This window comes from Argopecten irradians, chromosome 3, assembly GCF_041381155.1.
Source record: "Argopecten irradians isolate NY chromosome 3, Ai_NY, whole genome shotgun sequence".
In the NCBI taxonomy this organism is placed as follows: Eukaryota; Metazoa; Mollusca; class Bivalvia; order Pectinida; family Pectinidae; genus Argopecten; species Argopecten irradians.
This window is the reverse complement of record NC_091136.1, coordinates 67,033,867-67,056,403: the sequence shown is the minus strand read 5'-3', so window position 1 is coordinate 67,056,403 and position 22,537 is coordinate 67,033,867. Positions and strand designations below refer to the sequence as shown.

The 22,537-nt window shown below is 40.0% G+C and overlaps 1 protein-coding gene across 1 annotated transcript in view; it reads right to left on the bottom strand.

Moving 5' to 3' along the window:
- LOC138319807 (serine/threonine-protein kinase D1-like) overlaps positions 1 to 22,537 on the bottom strand; it is a 55,850-nt gene that overhangs the window by 20,702 nt on the left and 12,611 nt on the right. Inside the window, exons 7-8 of the mRNA XM_069262937.1 lie at positions 7,098 to 7,192; positions 511 to 599 (exon numbers count right to left, since the gene is read on the bottom strand). Coding sequence (XP_069119038.1) covers positions 511 to 599; positions 7,098 to 7,192 — 184 coding nt within the window. The remainder of the gene's footprint in view (positions 1 to 510; positions 600 to 7,097; positions 7,193 to 22,537) is intronic.

Sequence of the window (22,537 nt, the reverse complement as noted above, 5' to 3'; positions counted from 1 at the left end):
TTCTTACTCTGATGAAGCATAGATGTAACTGTATATATAGTTTTCAAAATGCCGATTGAGCTCAAAGTATTAATAATCTTACTATCAAATAAAAAAAAAGGCCCAGAAGGCCTGTATCACTCACCTAGATTTTTTTACTACTTATCTCAAAACTCTTACAATCAGAAATAGCTAAATTGACCAGATGATAAGTTCAATTTTGAATCCCTACCATATAATGGTGCTATCAATATCATACAACTATGAGTGTTGGTCAATGCGTAGTTTCAGAGAACAAGTCGTTTATATGAAAGTATAAGCCCCATCATTTGTACATTTTTGAATCCCTACCCCATAAGATGCTACCATTGCATTATGAGCGTTATCCTATGCTTATTTTCAGAATAGAAGACATTTTCAGTTCCAGAAAAGAAGACATTTATATGAAAAATAGCCAATTTAACCCCTTTTGACCGCGCCCTCAGGCCCCAGGGGGTTCAGCCCCATCATTTGTACAATTTTGAAACTTACCTAGGTAAGCTGGTGTTCCCACTACCGATCTACGGAAAGACTTCTCACCAATAATACGTGCAAAACCAAAATCACATAATTTCACCTGAAAGTTAAACAAAAGTGATTAACCACAAGGTTAAGATTAATTCGTCAGGAGTCTTCAATAATAGATTTAATCAGTGACCTTGGTGCAAGGTCATTTCATTTAATCCACAATTGACCAATCATTGATATCCTCTAAAACTGAAAACATGCAGGTTAGATATAATTACTAAACTGTGGAATAAAGCATAGTAACAACTAACCTTTTGTAACAACTGCTAAATAGGTTGTACAACATTAATAAACAAGAGGTCCAGAGGGCCTGTATCGCTCACCTGGTTTTTTGTTAGTAATTATCACAAGAATCTGACAATTAGAAAAATAAGCAAAATTGACTCCCTAAGTTTAATTTTGAATCACAACCATACAATGATGCTATTGATACCATACAAATATGCTATCCAATACATAGGTTCAGAGACAAAGTAATTCATATGAAAATAGTAGCCTAATTGACCTTTTTGACCTCGCATCTATTGCCGTTTAAGGCCCCGGGGGTCAGCCCTATCATTTGTACAATTTCAAATCCCAACCCTATAAGGATGCTACCATTGCATTATAAGTGCTCTTCCATTCTTAGTAGCAGAGAAGAAGTCGTTTATATGGAAATAGCTAAATTGACCCCTTTTGACCCCACCCTTCAGGCTCCCAGGGGGATCAGCCCCATCATTTGCAAAATTTTGAATCCAAACCCTATAAGGATGTAACCATTGCATTATGAGTGCAATCCCATGTTAATTTGCAGAGAAAAAGTCATTTATATGGAAAGTGACCACTTTTGACCCCGCCCCTCAGGCCCCCTGGGGTCAGCCCTATCATTTGCTCAATTTTGAATCCCCACACTATAAGGATGATATCATTGGCATTATGGGTGCTATCCCATGCTTGGTTTCAGAGAAGAAGTCGTTTATATGGAAATAGCCAAATTGACCCCTTTTGACCCCGCCCCTCAGCCCCCCCCCCCGGGAGTCAGACCCATCATTTGTACAATTTTGAATCCACACCCTATAACAATACTACACTTGCATTATGAGTGCTATCTCATGCTTAGTTTCAGAGAAGTCGTTTATATGGAAATAGCCAAATTGACCCCATTTGACCCCGCCCCTCAGGCCCCCAGGGGGTCAGCCCCATCATTTGTACAATTTTGAATCCCCACCCTAAAAGGATGCTACCATTGCATTATGGGTGCTATCCCATGCTTAGTTTCAGAGAAGAAGTCGTTTATATGGAAATAGCCAAATTGACCCCATTTGACCCCGCCCCTCAGGCCCCCGGGGGGTCAGCCCCATCATTTGTACAATTTTGAATCCCCACCCTAAAAGGATGCTACCATTGCATTATGGGTGCTATCCCATGCTTGGTTTCAGAGAAGAAGTCGTTTATATGGAAATAGCCAAATTGACCCCATTTGACCCCGCCCCTCAGGCCCCGGGGGGGTCAGCCCCATCATTTGTACAATTTTCAGTTAGTAGCCCATAAGAATGCTACCAGTCAAATTTTATTGAAATCCGACCAGCGGTTATGGAGAAGAAGTCGATTGTTGACGGACGCCGGACGCCGGACGCCGCGGTATGCCATAAGCTCACCTCAGTCCTTTGGACCAGGTGAGCTAATAAATGCTCATTGAAGAGTTTAGGCCTCTTATTATTGTAAGGATCCAGTGTACTTGGAGAAACCAGTATAGTTTGAAGAAAAGAATCTCATATGTGGTTCCAATCAAACAAGATATGGATCTCTGGTTACCTAGGTGACAGGATATGGAACTCTGGTTACCTAGGTGTCAGGATATGGAACTCTGGTTACCTAGGTGACAGGATATGGAACTCTTGTTACCTAGGTGACAGGATATGGAACTCTGGTTTCCTAGGTGACAAGATATGGATCTCTGGTTACCTAGATGATAGGATATAGAACTCTGGTTACCAAGGTGACAGGATATGGAACTCTGGTTACCTAGGTGATAGACCAGTCTGTTAATAGATAGACCAGTGTGTTACTACCTAACTCACCTGGTTACCTAAGTGACAGACCAGTGTATTACTACCTAACTCACCAGGTTACCTAGGTGATAGACCAGTGAGTTAATAGATAGACCAGTGTGTCACTACCTAACTCACCAGGTTACCTAGGTGACAGACCAGTGTATTACTACCTAACTCACCAGGTTACCTAGGTGATAGACCAGTGAGTTAATAGATAGACCAGTGTGTCACTACCTAACTCACCAGGTTACCTAGGTGACAGACCAGTCTGTTAATAGATAGACCAGTGTTACTACCTAACTCACCTGGTTACCTAGGTGATAGACCAGTCTGTTAATAGATAGACCAGTGTGTTACTACCTACCTCACCTGGTTACCTAGGTGATAGACCAGTGTATTACTACCTAACTCACCTGGTTACCTAGGTGATAGATTGGTGTGTTACTACCTAACTCACCAGGTTACCTAGGTGATAGACCAGTGTGTTACTAGATAGACCAATGTGTAACTACCTACCTCACCTGGTTACCTAGGTGACAGACCAGTGTATTACTACCTAACTCACCAGGTTACCTAGGTGATAGACCGGTGTATTACTACCTACCTCACCTGGTTACCTAGGTGATAGACCAGTGTGTCACTACCTAACTCACCAGGTTACCTAGGTGAAAGACCAGTGTGTTAATAGATAGATCAGTGTGTTACTGCCTAACTCACCAGGTTACCTAGGTGATAGACCGGTGTATTACTACCTACCTCACCTGGTTACCTAGGTGATAGACCAGTGTGTCACTACCTAACTTACCAGGTTACCTAGGTGACAGACCAGTGTGTTACTACCTAACTCACCAGGTTACCTAGGTGATAGACCAGTGTGTTACTACCTATCTCACCTTGTTACCTAGGTGACAGACCAGTGTATTACTACCTAACTCACCAGGTAACCTAGGTGATAGACCAGTGTGTTACTAGATAGACCAATGTATTACTACCCACCTCACCTTGTTATCTAGGTGACAGACCAGTGTATTACAGGTTACCTAGGTGATAGACCAGTGTGATACTAGATAGACCAATGTTTTACTACCTACCTCACCTTGTTACCTAGGTGACAGACCAGTGTATAACTACCTAACTCACCTGGTTACCTAGGTGACAGACCAGTGTGTTACTACCTAACTCACCAGGTTACCTAGGTGATACACCAGTGTGTTACTACCTCACTCACCTGGTTACCTAGGTGACAGACAAGTGTTTTACTACCTAACTCACCAGGTTACCTAGGTGATAGACCAATGTGTTGCTAGATAGACCAATGTGTTACTACCTACCTCACCTGGTTACCTAGGTGACAGACCATTGTATTACCACCCAACTCAACTGGTTACCTTGGTGACAGACCAGTGTGTCACTACCTAACTCACCTGGTTACCTAGGTGATAGACCAGCGTATTACTACCTACCTCACCTGGTTACCTAGGTGATAGACCAGCGTATTACTACCTTACTCACCTGGTTACCTAGGTGACAGACCTGTGTATTACCACCTAACTCACCTGGTTACCTAGGTGATAGACCAGTGTATTACTACCTAACTCACCTGGTTACCTAGGTGATAGACCAGCATATTACTACTTACCTCACCTGGTTACCTAGGTGATAGACTAGCGTATTTCTACCTAACTCACCTGGTTACCTAGGTGACAGACCAGTGTGTTACTACCTAACTCACCTGGTTACCTAGGTGACAGACCAGTGTATTACTACCTAACTCATTTGGTTACCTAGGTAATAGACCAGTGTATTACTACCTACCTCACCTGGTTACCTAGGTGATAGACCGGTGTGTTACTACCTAACTCACAAGTTACCTAGGTGATAGACCAGTGTATTACTACCTACCTCACCTGGTTACCTAGGTGATAGACCAGTGTGTTACTACCTAACTCACCTGGTTACCTAGGTGATAGACCGGTGTGTTACTACCTAACTCATTTGGTTACCTAGGTGATAGACCAGCGTATTACTACCTAACTCACCTGGTTACCTAGGTGATAGACCAGTGTGTTACTAGATAGACCAATGTGTTACTACCTACCTCACCTGGTTACCTAGGTGGCAGACCAGTGTATTACTGACCTTAACAACCGTGTTACTAAGTACACCCTACTCACCTGGTTACCTAGGTGATAGACCAGTGTTTACTACCTCACTCATTACCTAGGTGATAGACCTACCTACTCACCTGTTACCTAGGTGATTACTACCTAACTCACTGGTTACCTAGTGATAGACCTGTGTTATTACCCTAACTCATTGGTTACCTAGGTGATAGACCAGTGTATTACTACCTAACTCACCTGGTTACCTAGGTGACAGACCAGTTTTACACTACTCACTGGTTACCTAGGTGATAGACCAGTGTGTTACTACCTAACTCACCTGGTTACCTAGGTGATAGACCAGTGTATTACTACCTAACTCACCTGGTTACCTAGGTGATAGACCAGTGTATTACTACCTAACTCACCTGGTTACCTAGGTGATAGACCAGTGTATTACTACCTAACTCACCTGGTTACCTAGGTGATAGACCAGCGTATTACTACCTAACTCACCTGGTTACCTAGGTGACAGACCAGTGTATTACTACCTAACTCACCTGGTTACCTAGGTGATAGACCAGTGTATTACTACCTAACTCACCTGGTTACCTAGGTGATAGACCAGGTATTACTACTAACTCACTGGTTACCTAGGTGATAGACCAGTGTTTACTACCTAACTCACCTGGTTACCTAGGTGATAGACCGTGTGTTACTACCTAACTCACCTGGTTACCTAGGTGATAGACCAGTGTTTACTACCTAACTCACCTGGTTACCTAGGTGATAGACCAGTGTGTTACTACCTAACTCACCTGGTTACCTAGGTGATAGACCAGTGTATTACTACCTAACTCACCTGGTTACCTAGGTGATAGACCAGTGTGTTACTTCCTAACTCACCTGGTTACCTAGGTGATAGACCGGTGTGTCACTACCTAACTCACCTGGTTACCTAGGTGATAGACCAGCGTATTACTACCTAACTCACCTGGTTACCTAGGTGATAGACCAGTGTATTACTACCTAACTCACCTGGTTACCTAGGTGATAGACCAGTGTATTACTACCTAACTCACCTGGTTACCTAGGTGATAGACCAGTGTATTACTACCTAACTCACCTGGTTACCTAGGTGATAGACCAGTGTGTTACTACCTAACTCACCTGGTTACCTAGGTGATAGACCAGCGTATTACTACCTAACTCACCTGGTTACCTAGGTGATAGACCAATGTGTCACTACCTAACTCACCTGGTTACCTAAGTGATAGACCAGCGTATTACTACCTACCTCACCTGGTTAACTAGGTGATAGACCAGCGTGTTACTTCCTAACTCACCTGGTTACCTAGGTGACAGACCAGTGTATTACTACCTAACTCACCTGGTTACCTAGGTGACAGACCAGCGTATTACTACCTAACTCACCTGGTTACCTAGGTGATAGACCAGCGTATTACTACCTAACTCACCTGGTTACCTAGGTGATAGACCAGCGTGTTACTACCTAACTCACCTGGTTACCTAGGTGATAGCGTATTACTACCTAACTCACCTGGTTAACTAGGTGATAGACCAGCGTGTTACTACCTAACTCACCTGGTTACCTAAGTGATAGACCAGCGTATTACTACCTAACTCACCTGGTTAACTAGGTGATAGACCAGCGTGTTACTTCCTAACTCACCTGGTTACCTAGGTGATAGACCAGTGTATTACTACCTAACTCACCTGGTTACCTAGGTGATAGACTGGTGTGTTACTTCCTAACTCACCTGGCTACCTAGGTGATAGACCGGTGTGTTACTTCTGGTGTGTCACTACCTAACTCACCTGGTTACCTAGGTGATAGACCAGCGTATTACTACCTAACTCACCTGGTTACCTAGGTGATAGACCAGCGTATTACTACCTAACTCACCTGGTTACCTAGGTGATAGACCAGTGTGTCACTACCTAACTCACCTGGTTACCTAGGTGATAGACCAGTGTGTTACTACCTAACTCACCTGGTTACCTAGGTGATAGACTGGTGTGTTACTACCTAACTCACCTGGTTACCTAGGTGATAGACTGGTGTGTCACTACCTAACTCACCTGGTTAACTAGGTGATAGACCAGTGTGTCACTACCTAACTCACCTGGTTACCTAGGTGATAGACCAGCGTATTACTACCTAACTCACCTGGTTACCTAGGTGATAGACCAGCGTATTTCTATCTAACTCACCTGGTTACCTAGGTGACAGACCAGCGTATTACTACCTAACTCACCTGGTTACCTAGGTGATAGACCAGCGTATTACTACCTAACTCACCTGGTTACCTAGGTGATAGACCAGCGTATTTCTATCTAACTCACCTGGTCACCTAGATGATAGACCAGTGTATTACTACCTAACTCACCCTGAGGGAAGGCTGTCTCTGATGATAGTAGAACATTCTCAGGCTTCAGATCACAATGTACTATATGTTTAGAGTGTAGGTGTTTAAGAGCTACCAAAATCTGAAAGAGACAATGAAAAGTTTATCAGAAACTAAAATCTGAAACAGAGGATAAAAAAGATCTAACAGAAACCAAAATCTGAAACAGACGATAAAAAATTCTAACAGAAACTAAAATCTCAAAGAGACGATCAAAAGTTTTAACAGAGGAACTAAAATCGGAAAGAGATGATCCAAAGTTTTACAGGAACTAAAATCTGAAACAGACGATAAAAAGTTTTAACAGGAACTACAAGAGATCCCAGAGGGATCTTGGCGCCCACCTAAGAATGATCTTTGTCTGACAAAGGAAAGAGGGATCTTTTCTCTGCTTTTCAAGATTTTACTACATATTACTACACATGAAATTTCAAAAAGATCCTTTGACTGCTTTCTGAGATATATAACAGTAACAAACTTCAATTATCAAAATCCTAGATGGCTACCTGTTGGCCATCTTGTTCACCGATTGGTCCTAAAATGCAATATGTACAACTAGACCACTAGAAGAACCTGCACATACAATTTGAGACAGATCCCATGAGTACTTTCTGATAAATAGTGGTAACAAGCTCTAACTATCAAAATCCAAGATGGCGGCCTGGCGGCCATCTTGTTCATTGATCGGTCCCAAAATGCAATATGCACAACTAGGCCTCTAGGGGAACCTGCACATGCAATTTGAGACAAATCCCTTCAGTACTTTCTGAGAAATAGAGGTAACAAACTTCAATTGTCAAAATCCAAGATGGCTGCCTCTCGGCCATCTTGTTAACCGATTGGTCCCAAAATGCAATATGCACAACTAGGCCCCTAGGGGAACTTACATGTGAAATTTGAGAAAGATCCCTTCAGTACATTCTGAGAAATAGCGGTAACAAATTTTAACAATCAAAATCCAAGATGGCTGCCTGGCGGCCATTTTGTTGACCGATTGGTCCCAAAATACAATATGCACAACTCGGGCCCTAGGGGAACCTACATATAAAATTTGAGAAACATCCCTTCAGTACTTTCTGAAAAATAGCGGTAACAAGAATTGTTAACGGATGGAAGGACGGACGACGGACCACGGACAAAAAGCGATTTGAATAGCCCACCATCTGTAGATGGTGGGCTAAAAATCTGAAACAGACGATAAAAAGTTCTGACAGACTTCGTCTCAGATGACCTAAAAATCATAGAGTCCCAAATGAACAATTAAAATACACCGTCTATGGTGCATATGTATGTACAAATTTTTGAATAATATTGAGGTTTGATTTATTCATACTATGAAGTAATATGTAAAATGAACACAAAACATTTAATTTTCATCGCAGAGTGGTTTTATTGTTTCAATGGACTCAGGCTCACCGAGCATACCTAAGAATGCTGTTTCACAGCATCAAAAATCTGAAACAGACGATATAATATTATCACAATCAGCTTTCACCCAAGGTTTGAAAAATGTACATGTGAAACCAATAAAAATGTGTTTTAGAAATGTATTACCAGGACAATGATATCGGCAAGGTATCATTATAAAGAGGAAAGAATTAGTTAAGCATTGCTGTCACTATTTTTTCAATTTCATCAGGGTATGAAATAACTTTTGTGTGCAAACGGTGTGAATCTGCATAGCAGATTCTAACAAAAGTTTGCAAACAAAATTTTTTCATAACCTGAGAAAATTAAAACAAAGTGCCAAGGCCACTCATAGATGCTGTTAATGAAGGACTCAAACAAAGGAATAAAGAAATTGGTTTTTCATTGATTTTCATTTAGTTAACATGTTGTAGTACATTGTAGATACATGTATATATCTATATACTGTACAATGTTGAATTTTGGAGTTAAACAAAAGATATATATTATTTTATTATAATTAAAGTTGATTCAACAACCATAAGTTAAATAGGTTTTTTCCTGAAATGAATGAAATATATTTTATAAATAAATGTGGTAAAAATCTGAGTACCATTTTCGTTTTATAAGTGATTTATCAATTCTATATACACATATTAATTACTGAAATTATCAATTTCATCAATGTCTCTTTAAAAGAAAATAAATTAATTATCAATATCCATTTAGTAACGGGAGAGGGCTGATATTGGCATAGCCTGTTGCCCAATCCCAATTGTAATACTACAGTATAAATATTCTGAAATGAAATCCATGTAATAACAACAGAAATATTGCGATTTCCGAATTACGTATTGATATCCTTATTAGGAAGACTGGCTGCTTACATGATAGTGTAACTCTTTGCTTTGCCGACTTTTGACTTATAAATCGTGGACGGGATACTTTTGTCTAACAAGAGGCCCAAAGGGCCTTAACGGTCATCTGACTACCTTGGCAATAGTAAAATTAATTATATATGGTGTCACTTTGTCAGGACCATGTCAGGATCATTTTCAATTTCTTTCAACAAATTTTATTTCTAACAAGAGGCCCAAGGGCCTTAACATATAGGAAATTAATTAGATATAGTGTCATGGTAGCCATCTTCGATTTGGGATCAACCAAAGATGTAACAATACTTTGTCGGGACCATGTCAGGATCATTTCATGCAAGTTTCAGCTAAATCGCACCGGTAGAACTTGAGAAGAAGTTCAAATTGTGTTTTCAAGATGGTCTCTGTGGCAGCCATCTTGGATTTCGAATTGACCCGAAAAATAACAACACTTTGTCGGGACCATGTCAGGATCATTTCATGTAAGTTTCAGACAAATCGCACCGGTAGAACTTGAGAAGAAGTTCAAAATGTGTTTTCAAGATCGCAGCTGTGGCGGCCATCTTGGATTTCGGATCGAACCGAAAATTAACAACATTTGTCAGGACCATGTCAGGATCATTTCATGCAAGTTTCAGCCAAATCGCACTGGTAGAACATGAGAAGAAATTCAAAATGTGTTTTCAAGATGGCAGCTGTGGCGGCCATCTTGGATTTCAGATCGACCTGAAAAATAACAGCACTTTGTCGGGACCATGTCAGGATCATTTCATGCAAGTTTCAGCCAAATCGCACTGGTAGAACTTGAGAAGAAGTTCAAAATGTGTTTTCAAGATGGCGGCTTTGGCGGCCATCTTGGATTTCGGATCGACTCGAAAAATAACAACACTTTGTCGGGACCATGTCAGGATCATTTCATGCAAGTTTCAGCTAAATCGCACCGGTAGAACTTGAGAAGAAGTTCAAATTGTGTTTTCAAGATGGTCGCTGTGGCAGCCATCTTGGATTTCGAATTGACCCGAAAAATAACAACACTTTGTCATGACCATGTCAGGATAATTTCATGTAAGTTTCAGACAAATCGCACCAGTAGAACTTGAGAAGAAGTTCAAAAAGTGTTTTCAAGATCGCAGCTGTGGCGGCCATCTTGGATTTCGGATCGAACCGAAAATTAACAACACTTTGTCAGGACCATGTCAGGATCATTTCATGCAAGTTTCAGCCAAATCGCACCGGTAGAACATGAGAAGAAGTTCAAAATGTGTTTTCAAGATGGCGGCTGTGGCGGCCATCTTGGATTTCAGATCGACCTGAAAAATAACAACACTTTGTCAGGACCATGTCAGGATCATTTCATGCAAGTTTCAGCCAAATCGCACCGGTAGAACTTGAGAAGAAGTTCAAAATGTGTTTTCAAGATGGCGGCTGTGGCGGCCATCTTGGATTTCGGATCGACCTGAAAAATAACAACACTTTGTCGGGACCATGTCAGGATCATTTCATGCAAGTTTCAGCCAAATCGCACAGGTAGAACTTGAGAAGAAGTTCAAAATGTGTTTTCAAGATGGCGGCTGTGGCGGCCATCTTGGATTTCGGATAGACTAAAAAAAATAACAACACTTTGTCGGGACCATGTCAGGATCATTTCATGCAAGTTTCAGCCAAATCGCACCGGTAGAACTTGAGAAGAAGTTCAAAATGTGTTTTCAAGATGGCGGCTGTGGCGGCCATCTTGGATTTCGGATAGACCTGAAAAATAACAACACTTTGTCAGGACCATGTCAGGATCATTTTTATGCAAGTTTCAGCCAAATCGCACTGGTAGAACTTGAGAAGAAGTTCAAAATGTGTTTTCAAGATAGCGGCTGTGGCGGCCATCTTGGATTTCAGATCGACCCGAAAAATAACAACACTTTGTCGGGACCATGTCAGGATCATTTCATGCAAGTTTCAGCCAAATCGCACAGGTAGAACTTGAGAAGAAGTTCAAAATGTGTTTTCAAGATGGCGGCTGTGGCGGCCATCTTGGATTTCGGATCAACCCGAAAAATAACAACACTTTGTCGGGACCATGTCAGGATCATTTCGTGTAAGTTTCAGCTAAATCGCACTGGTAGAACTTGAGAAGAAGTTCAAAATGTGAAAAGTTAACGCACGGCGCACGGCGGATGGCGACGGACGAAACAGGACGACTATAGCATAATTTGGTTACCTATTACAACAATCCTTTGTTGTAATGAAGCATTGTTGCAAATAAAACATAGTGGATGTTTGTTTAAACACAGCTTGAACAAGTCGAATAGCAAGTGCTATGCAGTGCACTTTCACTACGTTAATATATAGCTATATTTACATTTTCACTGCAGTCCCACTATGTAACCTTACCAAGCAGAGTTGGCAGTCACACAGGCTATGAACTTCAATCGCGAGAGACAGCTGTTCAAATGGCTGTTCCATCCATGATGATAACGAATAATTCGCAGGTTAATTCGCAGGTTTTCGGCCTCATTGGAAGTCTGGAGACTTATGGAGAGGCATTGATGGGCTCCGTGATTGCGGTGACTGATAGGGGTTTTTTAACCCCTCCCTACACCGACTAGAAATTGAGTTCCGGTTGCGCGCGCAATTAAAACGTAGTATTTACAGTTCATATAATACAAGTTAAAAATGCTAGTATAGCATATTGAGTGGAGCCGAAGGATATAGATTTGATTTCTCATGAGGTATAATGTCATAATTAATATTTTAAAATATAGTATTTGGCATTAATATATATAAATTGGTGGTAATAGTGGCGGGGCTTTCCCCAGACATCTATTGACACCAGTTGGTATAGTAAAGTTTGATAGTGGACACACTTTAACTTAAATTCTAGATTAATTGGGCAGATACTTAAAATTTTAGGCCAGTATTAGATTGTCACTAAAATGATTTGGCCTTATACTTAATTATTTGGAAAACGATCCTTGGTTAACACACAGAATCAGTCGGAGGCGAACTTGCTTGGATGATGTTTCCAATGGTTGTTCAGTCTGCTTTTGAAGATATTGACATTTGGTGCACTCGATACGTCGGTAGGAAGACCATTCCATAGGTTTACCACACGGTTCGAAAAGAAGTTTCTGCTTGAGTTTAGTCTGAAGGACTTCTTAAAGATTTTATTGGCATTTCCTCTAGTAGCTGTGTATGTTGGTTTTTGAAACATCCTTCTTGAGTCTATAGAATCTATTTTATTGATAATTTTGTAGGTTTGAATCAAGTCGGATCTTTTTCTCCTATACTCCAGCGTTGGGAGGCCAAGTTTTCTTAGTCTCTCACCATATGGGATGTCCTTTAGGGAGGGTATCCTTTTAGTTGCTCTTCTCTGGACGTTTTCAATAGCTCTTTTGTCTTTCTGGTACATTGGTGACCATATAGTTGAACCATACTCTAGGTGAGGTCTTACAAGTGTCTTGAACAATATATTGAATACATTTGGGTCCATGTAGGTGAATGTTCTGAAGATTACCCCCATGATTTTGTTTGCTTTCGCTGTTGCGTTGTTTACATGTTCAGTAAAAGTTAATTTGTGGTCTATAGTCACCCCGAGGTCTTTTTCAGATGTAGTTTTCTTGATTGTTATCTTCGAGTTGCTATCTCCAATAGTGAATTTTGAATTTTTGATTCCATTTCCGATTTCCATATGTTTGCACTTATCTAGATTGAGTTCCATAAGCCAGGTATTTGTCCACTTAGTTATGTTGTTTATGCTGCTTTGGAGCTCATGAATATGTGTTATAGTACTTGATGCTGAGTATAATTTGGTATCGTCTGCGAAAAGCTTTGTGATACAGGTTGCAGCTTCTGGTATGTCGTTAACATATATTAACAAGAGGCCCAAAGGGCCTTAACGGTCATCTGACTACCTTGGCAATAGTAAAATTAATTGTATATGGTGTCACTTTGTCAGGACCATGTTAGGATCATTTTTCAATTTCTTTCAACAAATTTAATTTCAAACAAGAGGCCCAAGGGCCTTAACATATAGGAAATTAATTAGATATAGTGTCATGGTAGCCATCTTCGATTTGGGATCAACCAGAGATGTAACAACACATTGTCGGGACCATGTCAGGATCATCTCATGCAAGTTTCAGCCAAATCGCACCGGTAGAACTTGCGAAGAAGTTCAAAATGTGTTTTCAAGATGGCGGCTTTGGCGGCCATCTTGGATTTCGGATCGACCCGAAATATAACAACACTTTGTCAGGACCATGTCAGGATCATTTCATGCAAGTTTCAGCCTAATCGCACCGGTAGAACTTGAGAAGAATTTCAAAATGTGTTTTCAAGATGGCGGCGGTGGCGGCCATCTTGGATTTCGGATCGACCCGAAAAATAACAACACTTTGTCGGGACCATGTCAGGATCATTTCATGCAAGTTTCAGCCAAATCGCACCGGTAGAACTTGAGAAGAAGTTCAAAATGTATTTTCAAGATGGCGGCTGTGGCGGCCATCTTGGATTTCGGATTGACCCGAAAAATAACAACACTTTGTCGGGACCGTGTCAGGATCATTTCATGCAAGTTTCAGCCAAATCGCACCGGTAGAACTTGAGAAGAAGTTCAAAATGTGTTTTCAAGATGGCGGCTGTGGCGGCCATCTTGGATTTCGGATCGACCCGAAATATAACAACACTTTGTCGGGACCATGTCAGGATCATTTCATGCAAGTTTCAGCCAAATCGCACCAGTAGAACTTGAGAAGAAGTTCAAAATGTGTTTTCAAGATGGCGGCTGTGGCGGCCCATCTTGGATTTCGGATCGACCCGAAAAATAACAACACTTTGTCGGGACCATGTCAGGATCATTTCATGCAAGTTTCAGCCAAATCGCACACCGGTAGAACTTGAGAAGAAGTTCAAAATGTATTTTCAAGATGGCGGCTGTGGCGGCCATCTTGGATTTCGGATTGACCCGAAAAATAACAACACTTTGTCGGGACGTGTCAGGATCATTTCATGCAAGTTTCAGCCAAATCGCACCGGTAGAACTTGAGAAGAAGTTCAAAATGTGTTTTCAAGATGGCGGCTGTGGCGGCCATCTTGGATTTCGGATCGACCCGAAATATAACAACACTTTGTCGGGACCATGTCAGGATCATTTCATGCAAGTTTCAGCTAAATCGCACCGGTAGAACTTGAGAAGAAGTTCAAAATGTGTTTTCCCAACCAAGATGGGCGGCTGTTGGCGGCACATCATTGATTTACTGTATCCGAACCATCGAAAAATTCAACTAACAACTATTAGATCGGGACCATCCTACTAGTGATCAACGATCATAATTCAATGCAACGTTTCAAGCCAATGCACCACCGGTAGAACTAGGAGAAGCACATGTCGCAAATGTATCATTTCAAATAAGCATGCTGCTGCAGGAGGCCTATCTTGCGAGATTTCGAGGATTCTGAGCCCACTCAAAATAAAAAAAAACAGAATCAGGCACACAAACCTGATTCGCATCGGGACCAAGTGTATCAGGATCATTTCGATGCAAGATTTCAGCCAAAAACGATACAAGCCTCGTAGATCTATGAGAAGTAATGTTGCAAAAGTTGTGGTTTTTCAAGATTGGTCGGCTGTGGCGGCCATCTTGGATTTCGGATCGACCCGAAATATAACAACACTTTGTCGGGACCATGTCAGGATCATTTCATGCAAGTTTCAGCTAAATCGCACCGGTAGAACTTGAGAAGAAGTTCAAAATGTGAAAAGTTAACGCACGGCGGACGGCGCACGGCGGACGGCGGACGGCGGACGGCGGACGACGACGGACGAAACATGACGACTATAGGTCATCCTGACCCTTCGGGTCAGATGACCTAAAAATAGTACTGGTCCAAGTACGCTGCCCTGTGGGACTCCACTGCTTACTGTTTTGCACATCAGATTTTTGGCCATTAATAATAACTCTCTGTTCCATTCCAGATAGAAAGTCTTTTATCCAAGATAGTAGCTTCCCTTTAATTCCGTAGCTTTCAACTTTATGGAGAAGCAGACGGTGAGACACTTTGTCAAATGCCTTTTTGAAGTCAAGGTAAATGACGTCGATGTTATAACCGTTATCTAAAGCAGTTATCCAGTCTTCTAGTGTCTCTAGTAGTTGAGTTGTACAAGATCGCCCATGTCTGAATCCGTGTTGTTCTTTAGTGAAAAAATTGTTGGTATCCATATGTTTGATTATTGCGTCACGAATTATACGTTGTAAAATTTTAGAGGGACCAGACGTCAGGCTAATGGGTCTGTAGTTTCCTGGATCTTTCCGTGACCCCTTTTTGTATATAGGGCTAACGTTGGCCTTTTTCCATTGGTTGGGGAGGGTTCCTTCTTGTAGAGATTTCCTGTAAATCAAGATGAGAGGCCGTTTCAGTTCCTTGATGGTTTTAACGATGAGGTTGGGGTGAATGTTATCGGGTCCTGGTGACTTGTTGCTATTGATTTGTAGTACAGCTTGTTCAACTATTTGTTCCGTTATTGGGACATTTTCCAAGGAGACTGGTATGTTCTTGATGGTAGATGGGGAAGTGGTTTTGAAGGATCATCTTTAGTGAAAACACACTAGCAAAATAATTGTTCAATTATATTTGCTACCTCTAAAGGGTCTTGGGTGATGATCCCATCTGTAGATTTTGACACTTGAACATTGTCGGCGCTGTTTTGGTTTTGGATCTCACATATTTCCAGAAGAGCTTGGGGTTGGTTTTGATCTTTGAGGCAATGTCCTGCTCGTACGAATATTTAGAAAGTCGTAGTGCTTTAGTTGCTTCGTTTCTGGCTTTTTTGTAATTATCAAAGTTTGTAGTTGTCTTACAGTGTAAGTATTTTGTCCAGAGTCTGCTTTTCTTTCTTATTTTATCTTGAGCCTCGCGGTTTATATATGGTTTCCTTCGGCTTTGATTTCCAAGCTTATAGGTTGGGACATTGTCCGCTATTTGTTTCTTCAGGTAGTCTTCAAAGGTATTCCAAGTTTCTTCGATGGTTGAACTGGCTTCTAGCGGTGTCAGATCAAGTTTGTGTAGATTGTCATTTATTCGGTTGTAGTTTCCCTTGAGGAAGTTATATCGTCTCACATCACATGTTTTGTTGTGGGTTTCTGTGTATGTCAGTAGATTGAATGACAGAAGGAGGTGGTCGCTTAAGCCTAATCCGGGGTTGAGAGTTAGGTTATCTATCATTCCCTCTTCATTTGTAAATATCAAATCGAGTATATTGCTTTGTTGACCTTCTCTAAAGCGGGTTGGTTGGTTGACGTGTTGATACAGATAGCAGTCCTTGACCTTGGATATAAATAGGGAGGATGGATGTTGAACTCCAGAATTTGATGTATATGATGTCCAATCAATTTGCTTGAAGTTGAAATCTCCCACGATTAACTTGTGTGAGCTGTTGTTTAAATATATTTGGTCCAGCAGGTTTAATAGTTTGAGATTTCCTGTAGCTGTAGAATTTGGGCTTCTATAGATGGTACATAGGAGCAGACGATCATTTCCCAGCAGATTGATGATACAGCATAGTTGATCATCCATGTCATCGACTAATTCAATAATGTCCACACTAATATGACATTTGACATAGACTCCTACTCCTCGCTTGCATGTTTTGGGCTGCAACAGGTTATAGTCATCCAATAGCTTAGAACGGTCGTCACTCTCATAAAGGGGATTCTTGTAATTTGTTTCTGTCAAACAGACGATATCTGGATGATGGTGTTGTGTATAGTCCTCCAGCTCGGTTTTCTTTGTAGTAGTTAGCGTGTCGCAGTTGGTGTATATTATCGACAGGGAGCTTTTCACGGTGGAAAATATTTCAGTTTTTGGTTTTAAAATATTAAAACATTCATCCTATCTGGATTTATTTTGTTGATCGGTCTGGTTGGATTCTGTTGAGATTTCTTCGTCAGAGTCTAACTCGTAGATGAGTTTTTGTGAATGATCACATATTGCAACATTCGGAGACTGGAGAGCGGTGCTATTATGTACATCCACTGTAGTTAGTATTTTGTTGTTGTTCGATGTTCTCATATGAATTGGGCTTATGGAATGTCCATTTATGGTTGTAGCTGTTGTTTGTATATTTTTTGCCATACTTTTGATCTGGGCTGTTGGGATACCTATGGCGGGGCTATCCCCAGACATTAGGTTATCCGGTAGTGTTGTTATTTCTGTCAAGGCTGGTTTCGCGACAGGGCAATTCCCAAACACTATGCCTTTCTGTTTTTCGTTAGTCTGCCCCTTGTTTTTAGATGGATCGTTGTCTCTCATATGTTTGGTTGTTTCAGATTGGGCATGTTGTTTTTCAAGGTATTTGTTCTTCCTATCGTCTCTCTGTTGTTTCGTCAGGTCCCTTGTTAAGATTACTCTCTTCATAGTGGGAGAGGAGCGTACTGCTTGATATGTCGAGCATTCTCTAGTAGTTTCTTCCTCTCGTTTGGGTTTTTCATAATGGCTATTAAAGGTCTTGACTTATCTGGAGTGAGTTTACCTATTCTATATAGCGCAAGTATTTGAGGATCTTCTATTCCCAGTATCCGTGACAGCTCCTGGAATATTTTTTGGTCATGGGCTTTGAAATCTTTATCCTCAGATGTAGGTGGTAATTCAGGCATATGGAATAAAATTATATATTGGCTTCTTTGGACTTCCGGTCATGTAGTTCTTTGGTTCTTTCATCTACAAGGTTTTTGATAGTAGATTTTAGTTCGTCGACTATTTCTGTCTTGCTTGACTGGACTTCAATTTTGATTTGATTTCTCGTTGAGACTTCTATTTGGTTCATTCTTGTTTCTAGTCCATCTAATCTTTCTTCATTTTTCTCACAAAGATTTTTGAGCGAGTTGTTGATTTGGTCCAAGGTTGGTTTGGTCTTGGTACATACATGGCAGGTCCACGACAGGTTAGGTATTTCGCCTGTGATGATACAGTCATATACAGTCTTAGAGATGCCTGTGCAGTGTTGACAGAGATTTAAATTGCAGATTTCACAATTCACATGGTTTAACATGGTGTCCAATTCGATTTGACATCTGCCACACATGTAGATGGAATCCTCGGGCTTGGACCTTTTCCGGTGGTCTAGACTCTCAGCCATTGTTTTCTAAGTTGGTATGGGTAACCGTGTATATATGAGGTATCGAGTGATTTGTTACAACGTCTTAGTGAGATGGATAGTCACTTTTGAATTCACACACTAGTAATTATATTATGGTGATATTGATATAAATATATATATTGTAGATATATATCTACAACATATAGTTAACACTAAGTGATTAGTTGCACTATTTATAGTATTACATATATTAGGTGGGATGGCGAGTCAATCCCCAAACATCCCCGAGTTGCTCAAAAATAAAATTAATTCATTACATATGCAAAATCCCATGTTATTTCAACATAAAATTATTACCAAATGTAAATATAAGCATTGAACGTCTTTCAGTTGGCATACATAGCCAATATGAATGCCAACTGGACAGAGGCAAATCAAACTTGAAGCGGGCATGGAATTTAATTGCCTCTGTCCAATTGGCATTCATATTGGTTATGGAATCAAATTGAAAGACGTTCATTGCTTTAATGAATGTTAGGCCTTACAGCAATGACGTTTAAAGGGTGGCAACTCGAGCTTTCACATCTCTAGATGGAAGAGAAAGTAGTCATTTCATCAGATATAGTTCGGTTTACTACGGTTATATAGCAGTGTAAAGGCCGTACATGTTTTCAGAAAAAAGAAAGAAAGATGGAATTAATCTTGACTAGAGATTGACACCTCATGTATTATTTCTACATGTAGTTGATTGATTTGATCTTAGTTAAATAATTAAAAGGTAGCTATCTATAAATAATAAATTCCAGCTAGGAATGTTAAACCTAATAGCAATGACGTTTAAAGGGAGGCAACTCAAGCTTTCACATCTCTAGATCGATGTGAGTATAGTAATTTCATCAAATATAGTTCGCAACTTCAACCAATAAAAGACTTTTGCAAACAAATTAAAATCTTATTCTTTAGTATAAATCATCCAAACAAATATAATTAATCCTTCAATAATTTAAAGAATCAATTTTGTACCATTCAAATAGATCGATAAATTAAGAAAATTTACTGCGGAGGAATAAATTAAGAAGACGGTGTGTGTGATTTTTGGGAATACACACGATGCGAACGAATGTGAATACGAAATCGTTCTAAGTAAACATTGGAAAACATCACTGATTGCGTAATTGTAAACATCAATTATTGTTGTGATAATTGTTGTACATGTGTGTTGTATTATTTTATACCTTCAATTAGGGTATGAAAGTAACAAAACAACATTTAATTTTCATCGCGGATTGCTATTATCGTTTTGATGTGCTCAGGCTTGCCGAGCGTACCTATGATTAGTCCAGGTGCCAAATGGTGATTTTCCACCCAACCTAAAAAAATAGTTCGCATAAAATGTTTTAGCACAGAAATGTTCTTTAACATGTCCTTCATCAGAAACTGGATGATGCCACCGTGGCATCATTGGGGAAATTGAAATATTCAAGATGGCGGACAAGATGGTTGACAAACTGCAACATTGATATATTTTCATCCTAAGTTGATATTCATGCTATAAAATCATCAATTCTGTATGCACTTCGATAAAATTTTGTGTACATATTCGTCATACCGTCATTGAACAGAATTCTTAAACCGTCATTGAACAGAATTCTTAATATAATTAAGTTACCTCTTGTGATTAATGTTTACTTAATAAGTTAATTAACATAATTTTCAAACCGGTTATTGTATGATAAAATTGCTTTGTTTTTTTAGTAATTACATGTAGATTGGTATTTTGTGTGGTCTTCATTAAGACAATATTTTACATTTCACTCGTTTCGGTGTCTATAGTGTTTTAATTCTATCTTTTTGCCCATTGCATGATCATAAAAGGCGACCTTTGAGGATTTAAATATCCTTTTCTTCCTAACGTCTTCCTTGACACCACCTCACTTTTGGCCGCCTTGAGTTGACCGCTTAGAAAGGCTCTGGGAACTGTTACTTCCATGAGATATGACTCTTTACTGTAAACGAACTTATTGTAGCGGTATTGAACCATCGAACTGCGCTATTTTATATCCACGCCGATAAATAATAATTTACAGATGTTCGCCTTGCGCTACAATAAGTATTGTTTACAGAATATACATGTACATTGTTTCTGCTCTTGCTTAACATTCAACAGAAAGAGAGCGAGACGACTACTATACATGTAGCCGATGTCAGTATATATGACCGACTGTGATGTTCTCCCAGTGTATTAGGCAACATGTTTCAGTGAGAATGCATTGAAATGATTCCACCATTAAAAAGGCACTCTTGATCATATCACAGCCACCCGAACCAAAGGCATCCAACAAAGCAACATATGTAAGGTAGACCGTTCTTAAAATGACATTTTCTGTGAAAAGGGCATTATACGTAATCAACCAACCAACAATTTTAATATTTACAGATTTTCTTCTTCCCAAAATGGAATTACCCATTCAGTAGTCATTTTGAAAGATATAGGAATAACCTCATGTGATTTTTAGAAATATAACTAATCTTATTATAATTATTGGTAAGATGACATGTTCAGTCGTATCTTGTTAATTTGTTCTGCAGGTAGGGTGTTAGTATTTAGTATTGTACCTGCTGCACCTATTTCATGATCGTAATAGGCGACTAAATGTATGATCTTATCTTTTATCTTCTTCCTAACTGACGTCTGACTCCTAACGTCTCCCTTGACAACGCCTCACTTTGGGCTTTCGGTTGAGCACTCGTCCCTGTAAGAAAGGTTCTTGGTTTGGTCCTTGGCGGAGACACACAAAAGTCTGTAAAAGTGGTAGTTTCTGCTCCTGCTTAGTGCTCAGCATACCGGGAGTGGGAGGCGGTGCCAAGGGAGGGATTAGGAAAGATGAAGTCAGTTAGGAAGAAGAGAAAAGATAAGATCCTAAATTTAGTCGCCTTTTACGATCATGCAATAGGGGCAGCAGGTACAATTATAATGCCCTACCTGCAGGGCCAACGAAATCACAACCCTCGGGGCAATTCCTGAATGTCCAACCCTCGGCAAGCCTCGGGTTAGACCTTCATGAATTACCCCTCGGGTTGTGATTTTGTTGTCCCTACCCTCTAGGTAGGGAAAGATTCTATTAATCACAGCCCACGCGTTCACATTAAAATGACAACGGGCAAACAGTCGTCCCCATTCCCTTTGTACTGACCAGACACTGCGACATTTTAGAGTAATGTGAGGCTCGGCTAGGGGATGTATTCCCCAAATGGGCAAGAGTTCAACTCTGCCAATTTAGGCAGCGATGTTGGGAAGAAAAAGAAAAGATACCAAAATTTAGTCGCCTTTTACGATAATGAAGGGACAGCAGGTACAATTAGTATGCCCTACATACAGAGCAACTGAACAAACTTTCAAGACAGATATTCAATTATTATTTAATATAGAATGGATGCCTTTGAACCATCAAAATGTCAATAAAACATATGATTCAGTACTTCGACAAAACCATTTCTTAACCCATTTTAATGTACAATATACTTGAAAACGATATCAGTTGAAAAATTTATGTAGCAACTGTAAAGGGTAATGCTTACTAATGATATATTCATTTCCAAAATAGTTACCAGATAAAAATGTTATACTTATTATATGTTAATTTTGATATTTTTCAAAGGCCAAATTGAATTTTTTGTTCTTAATGGTTTATGATATTTATATTTTTATTCTGGTTTTGTGTAATTTATTGGTTATACATGTATTAACTAGCTTGAATGTAACAACCTTAGAAAACAAGTTTTAGTTAATTTGATATGGGAGTCCAAAATGACAACATTCCAATATAACGAACATGAAAAATCTTTCTGTGGGATGTTTGATTGCATTACTATGGTTTTTTTAACTTTTAAAAAAATGTTTGATTTAATAAATGGAGTTGAACATCGTTTTGATAAAGGGAGTGAAAGCACTGGTTTGTCCGTTGTTAGTATATTGTGCCAGGGTGGGGGCGTTTTGGAATCCCATGCAATTTAATAACATTTACCATATTGAGGTTTGGGTAGTTTAACGTCCTAT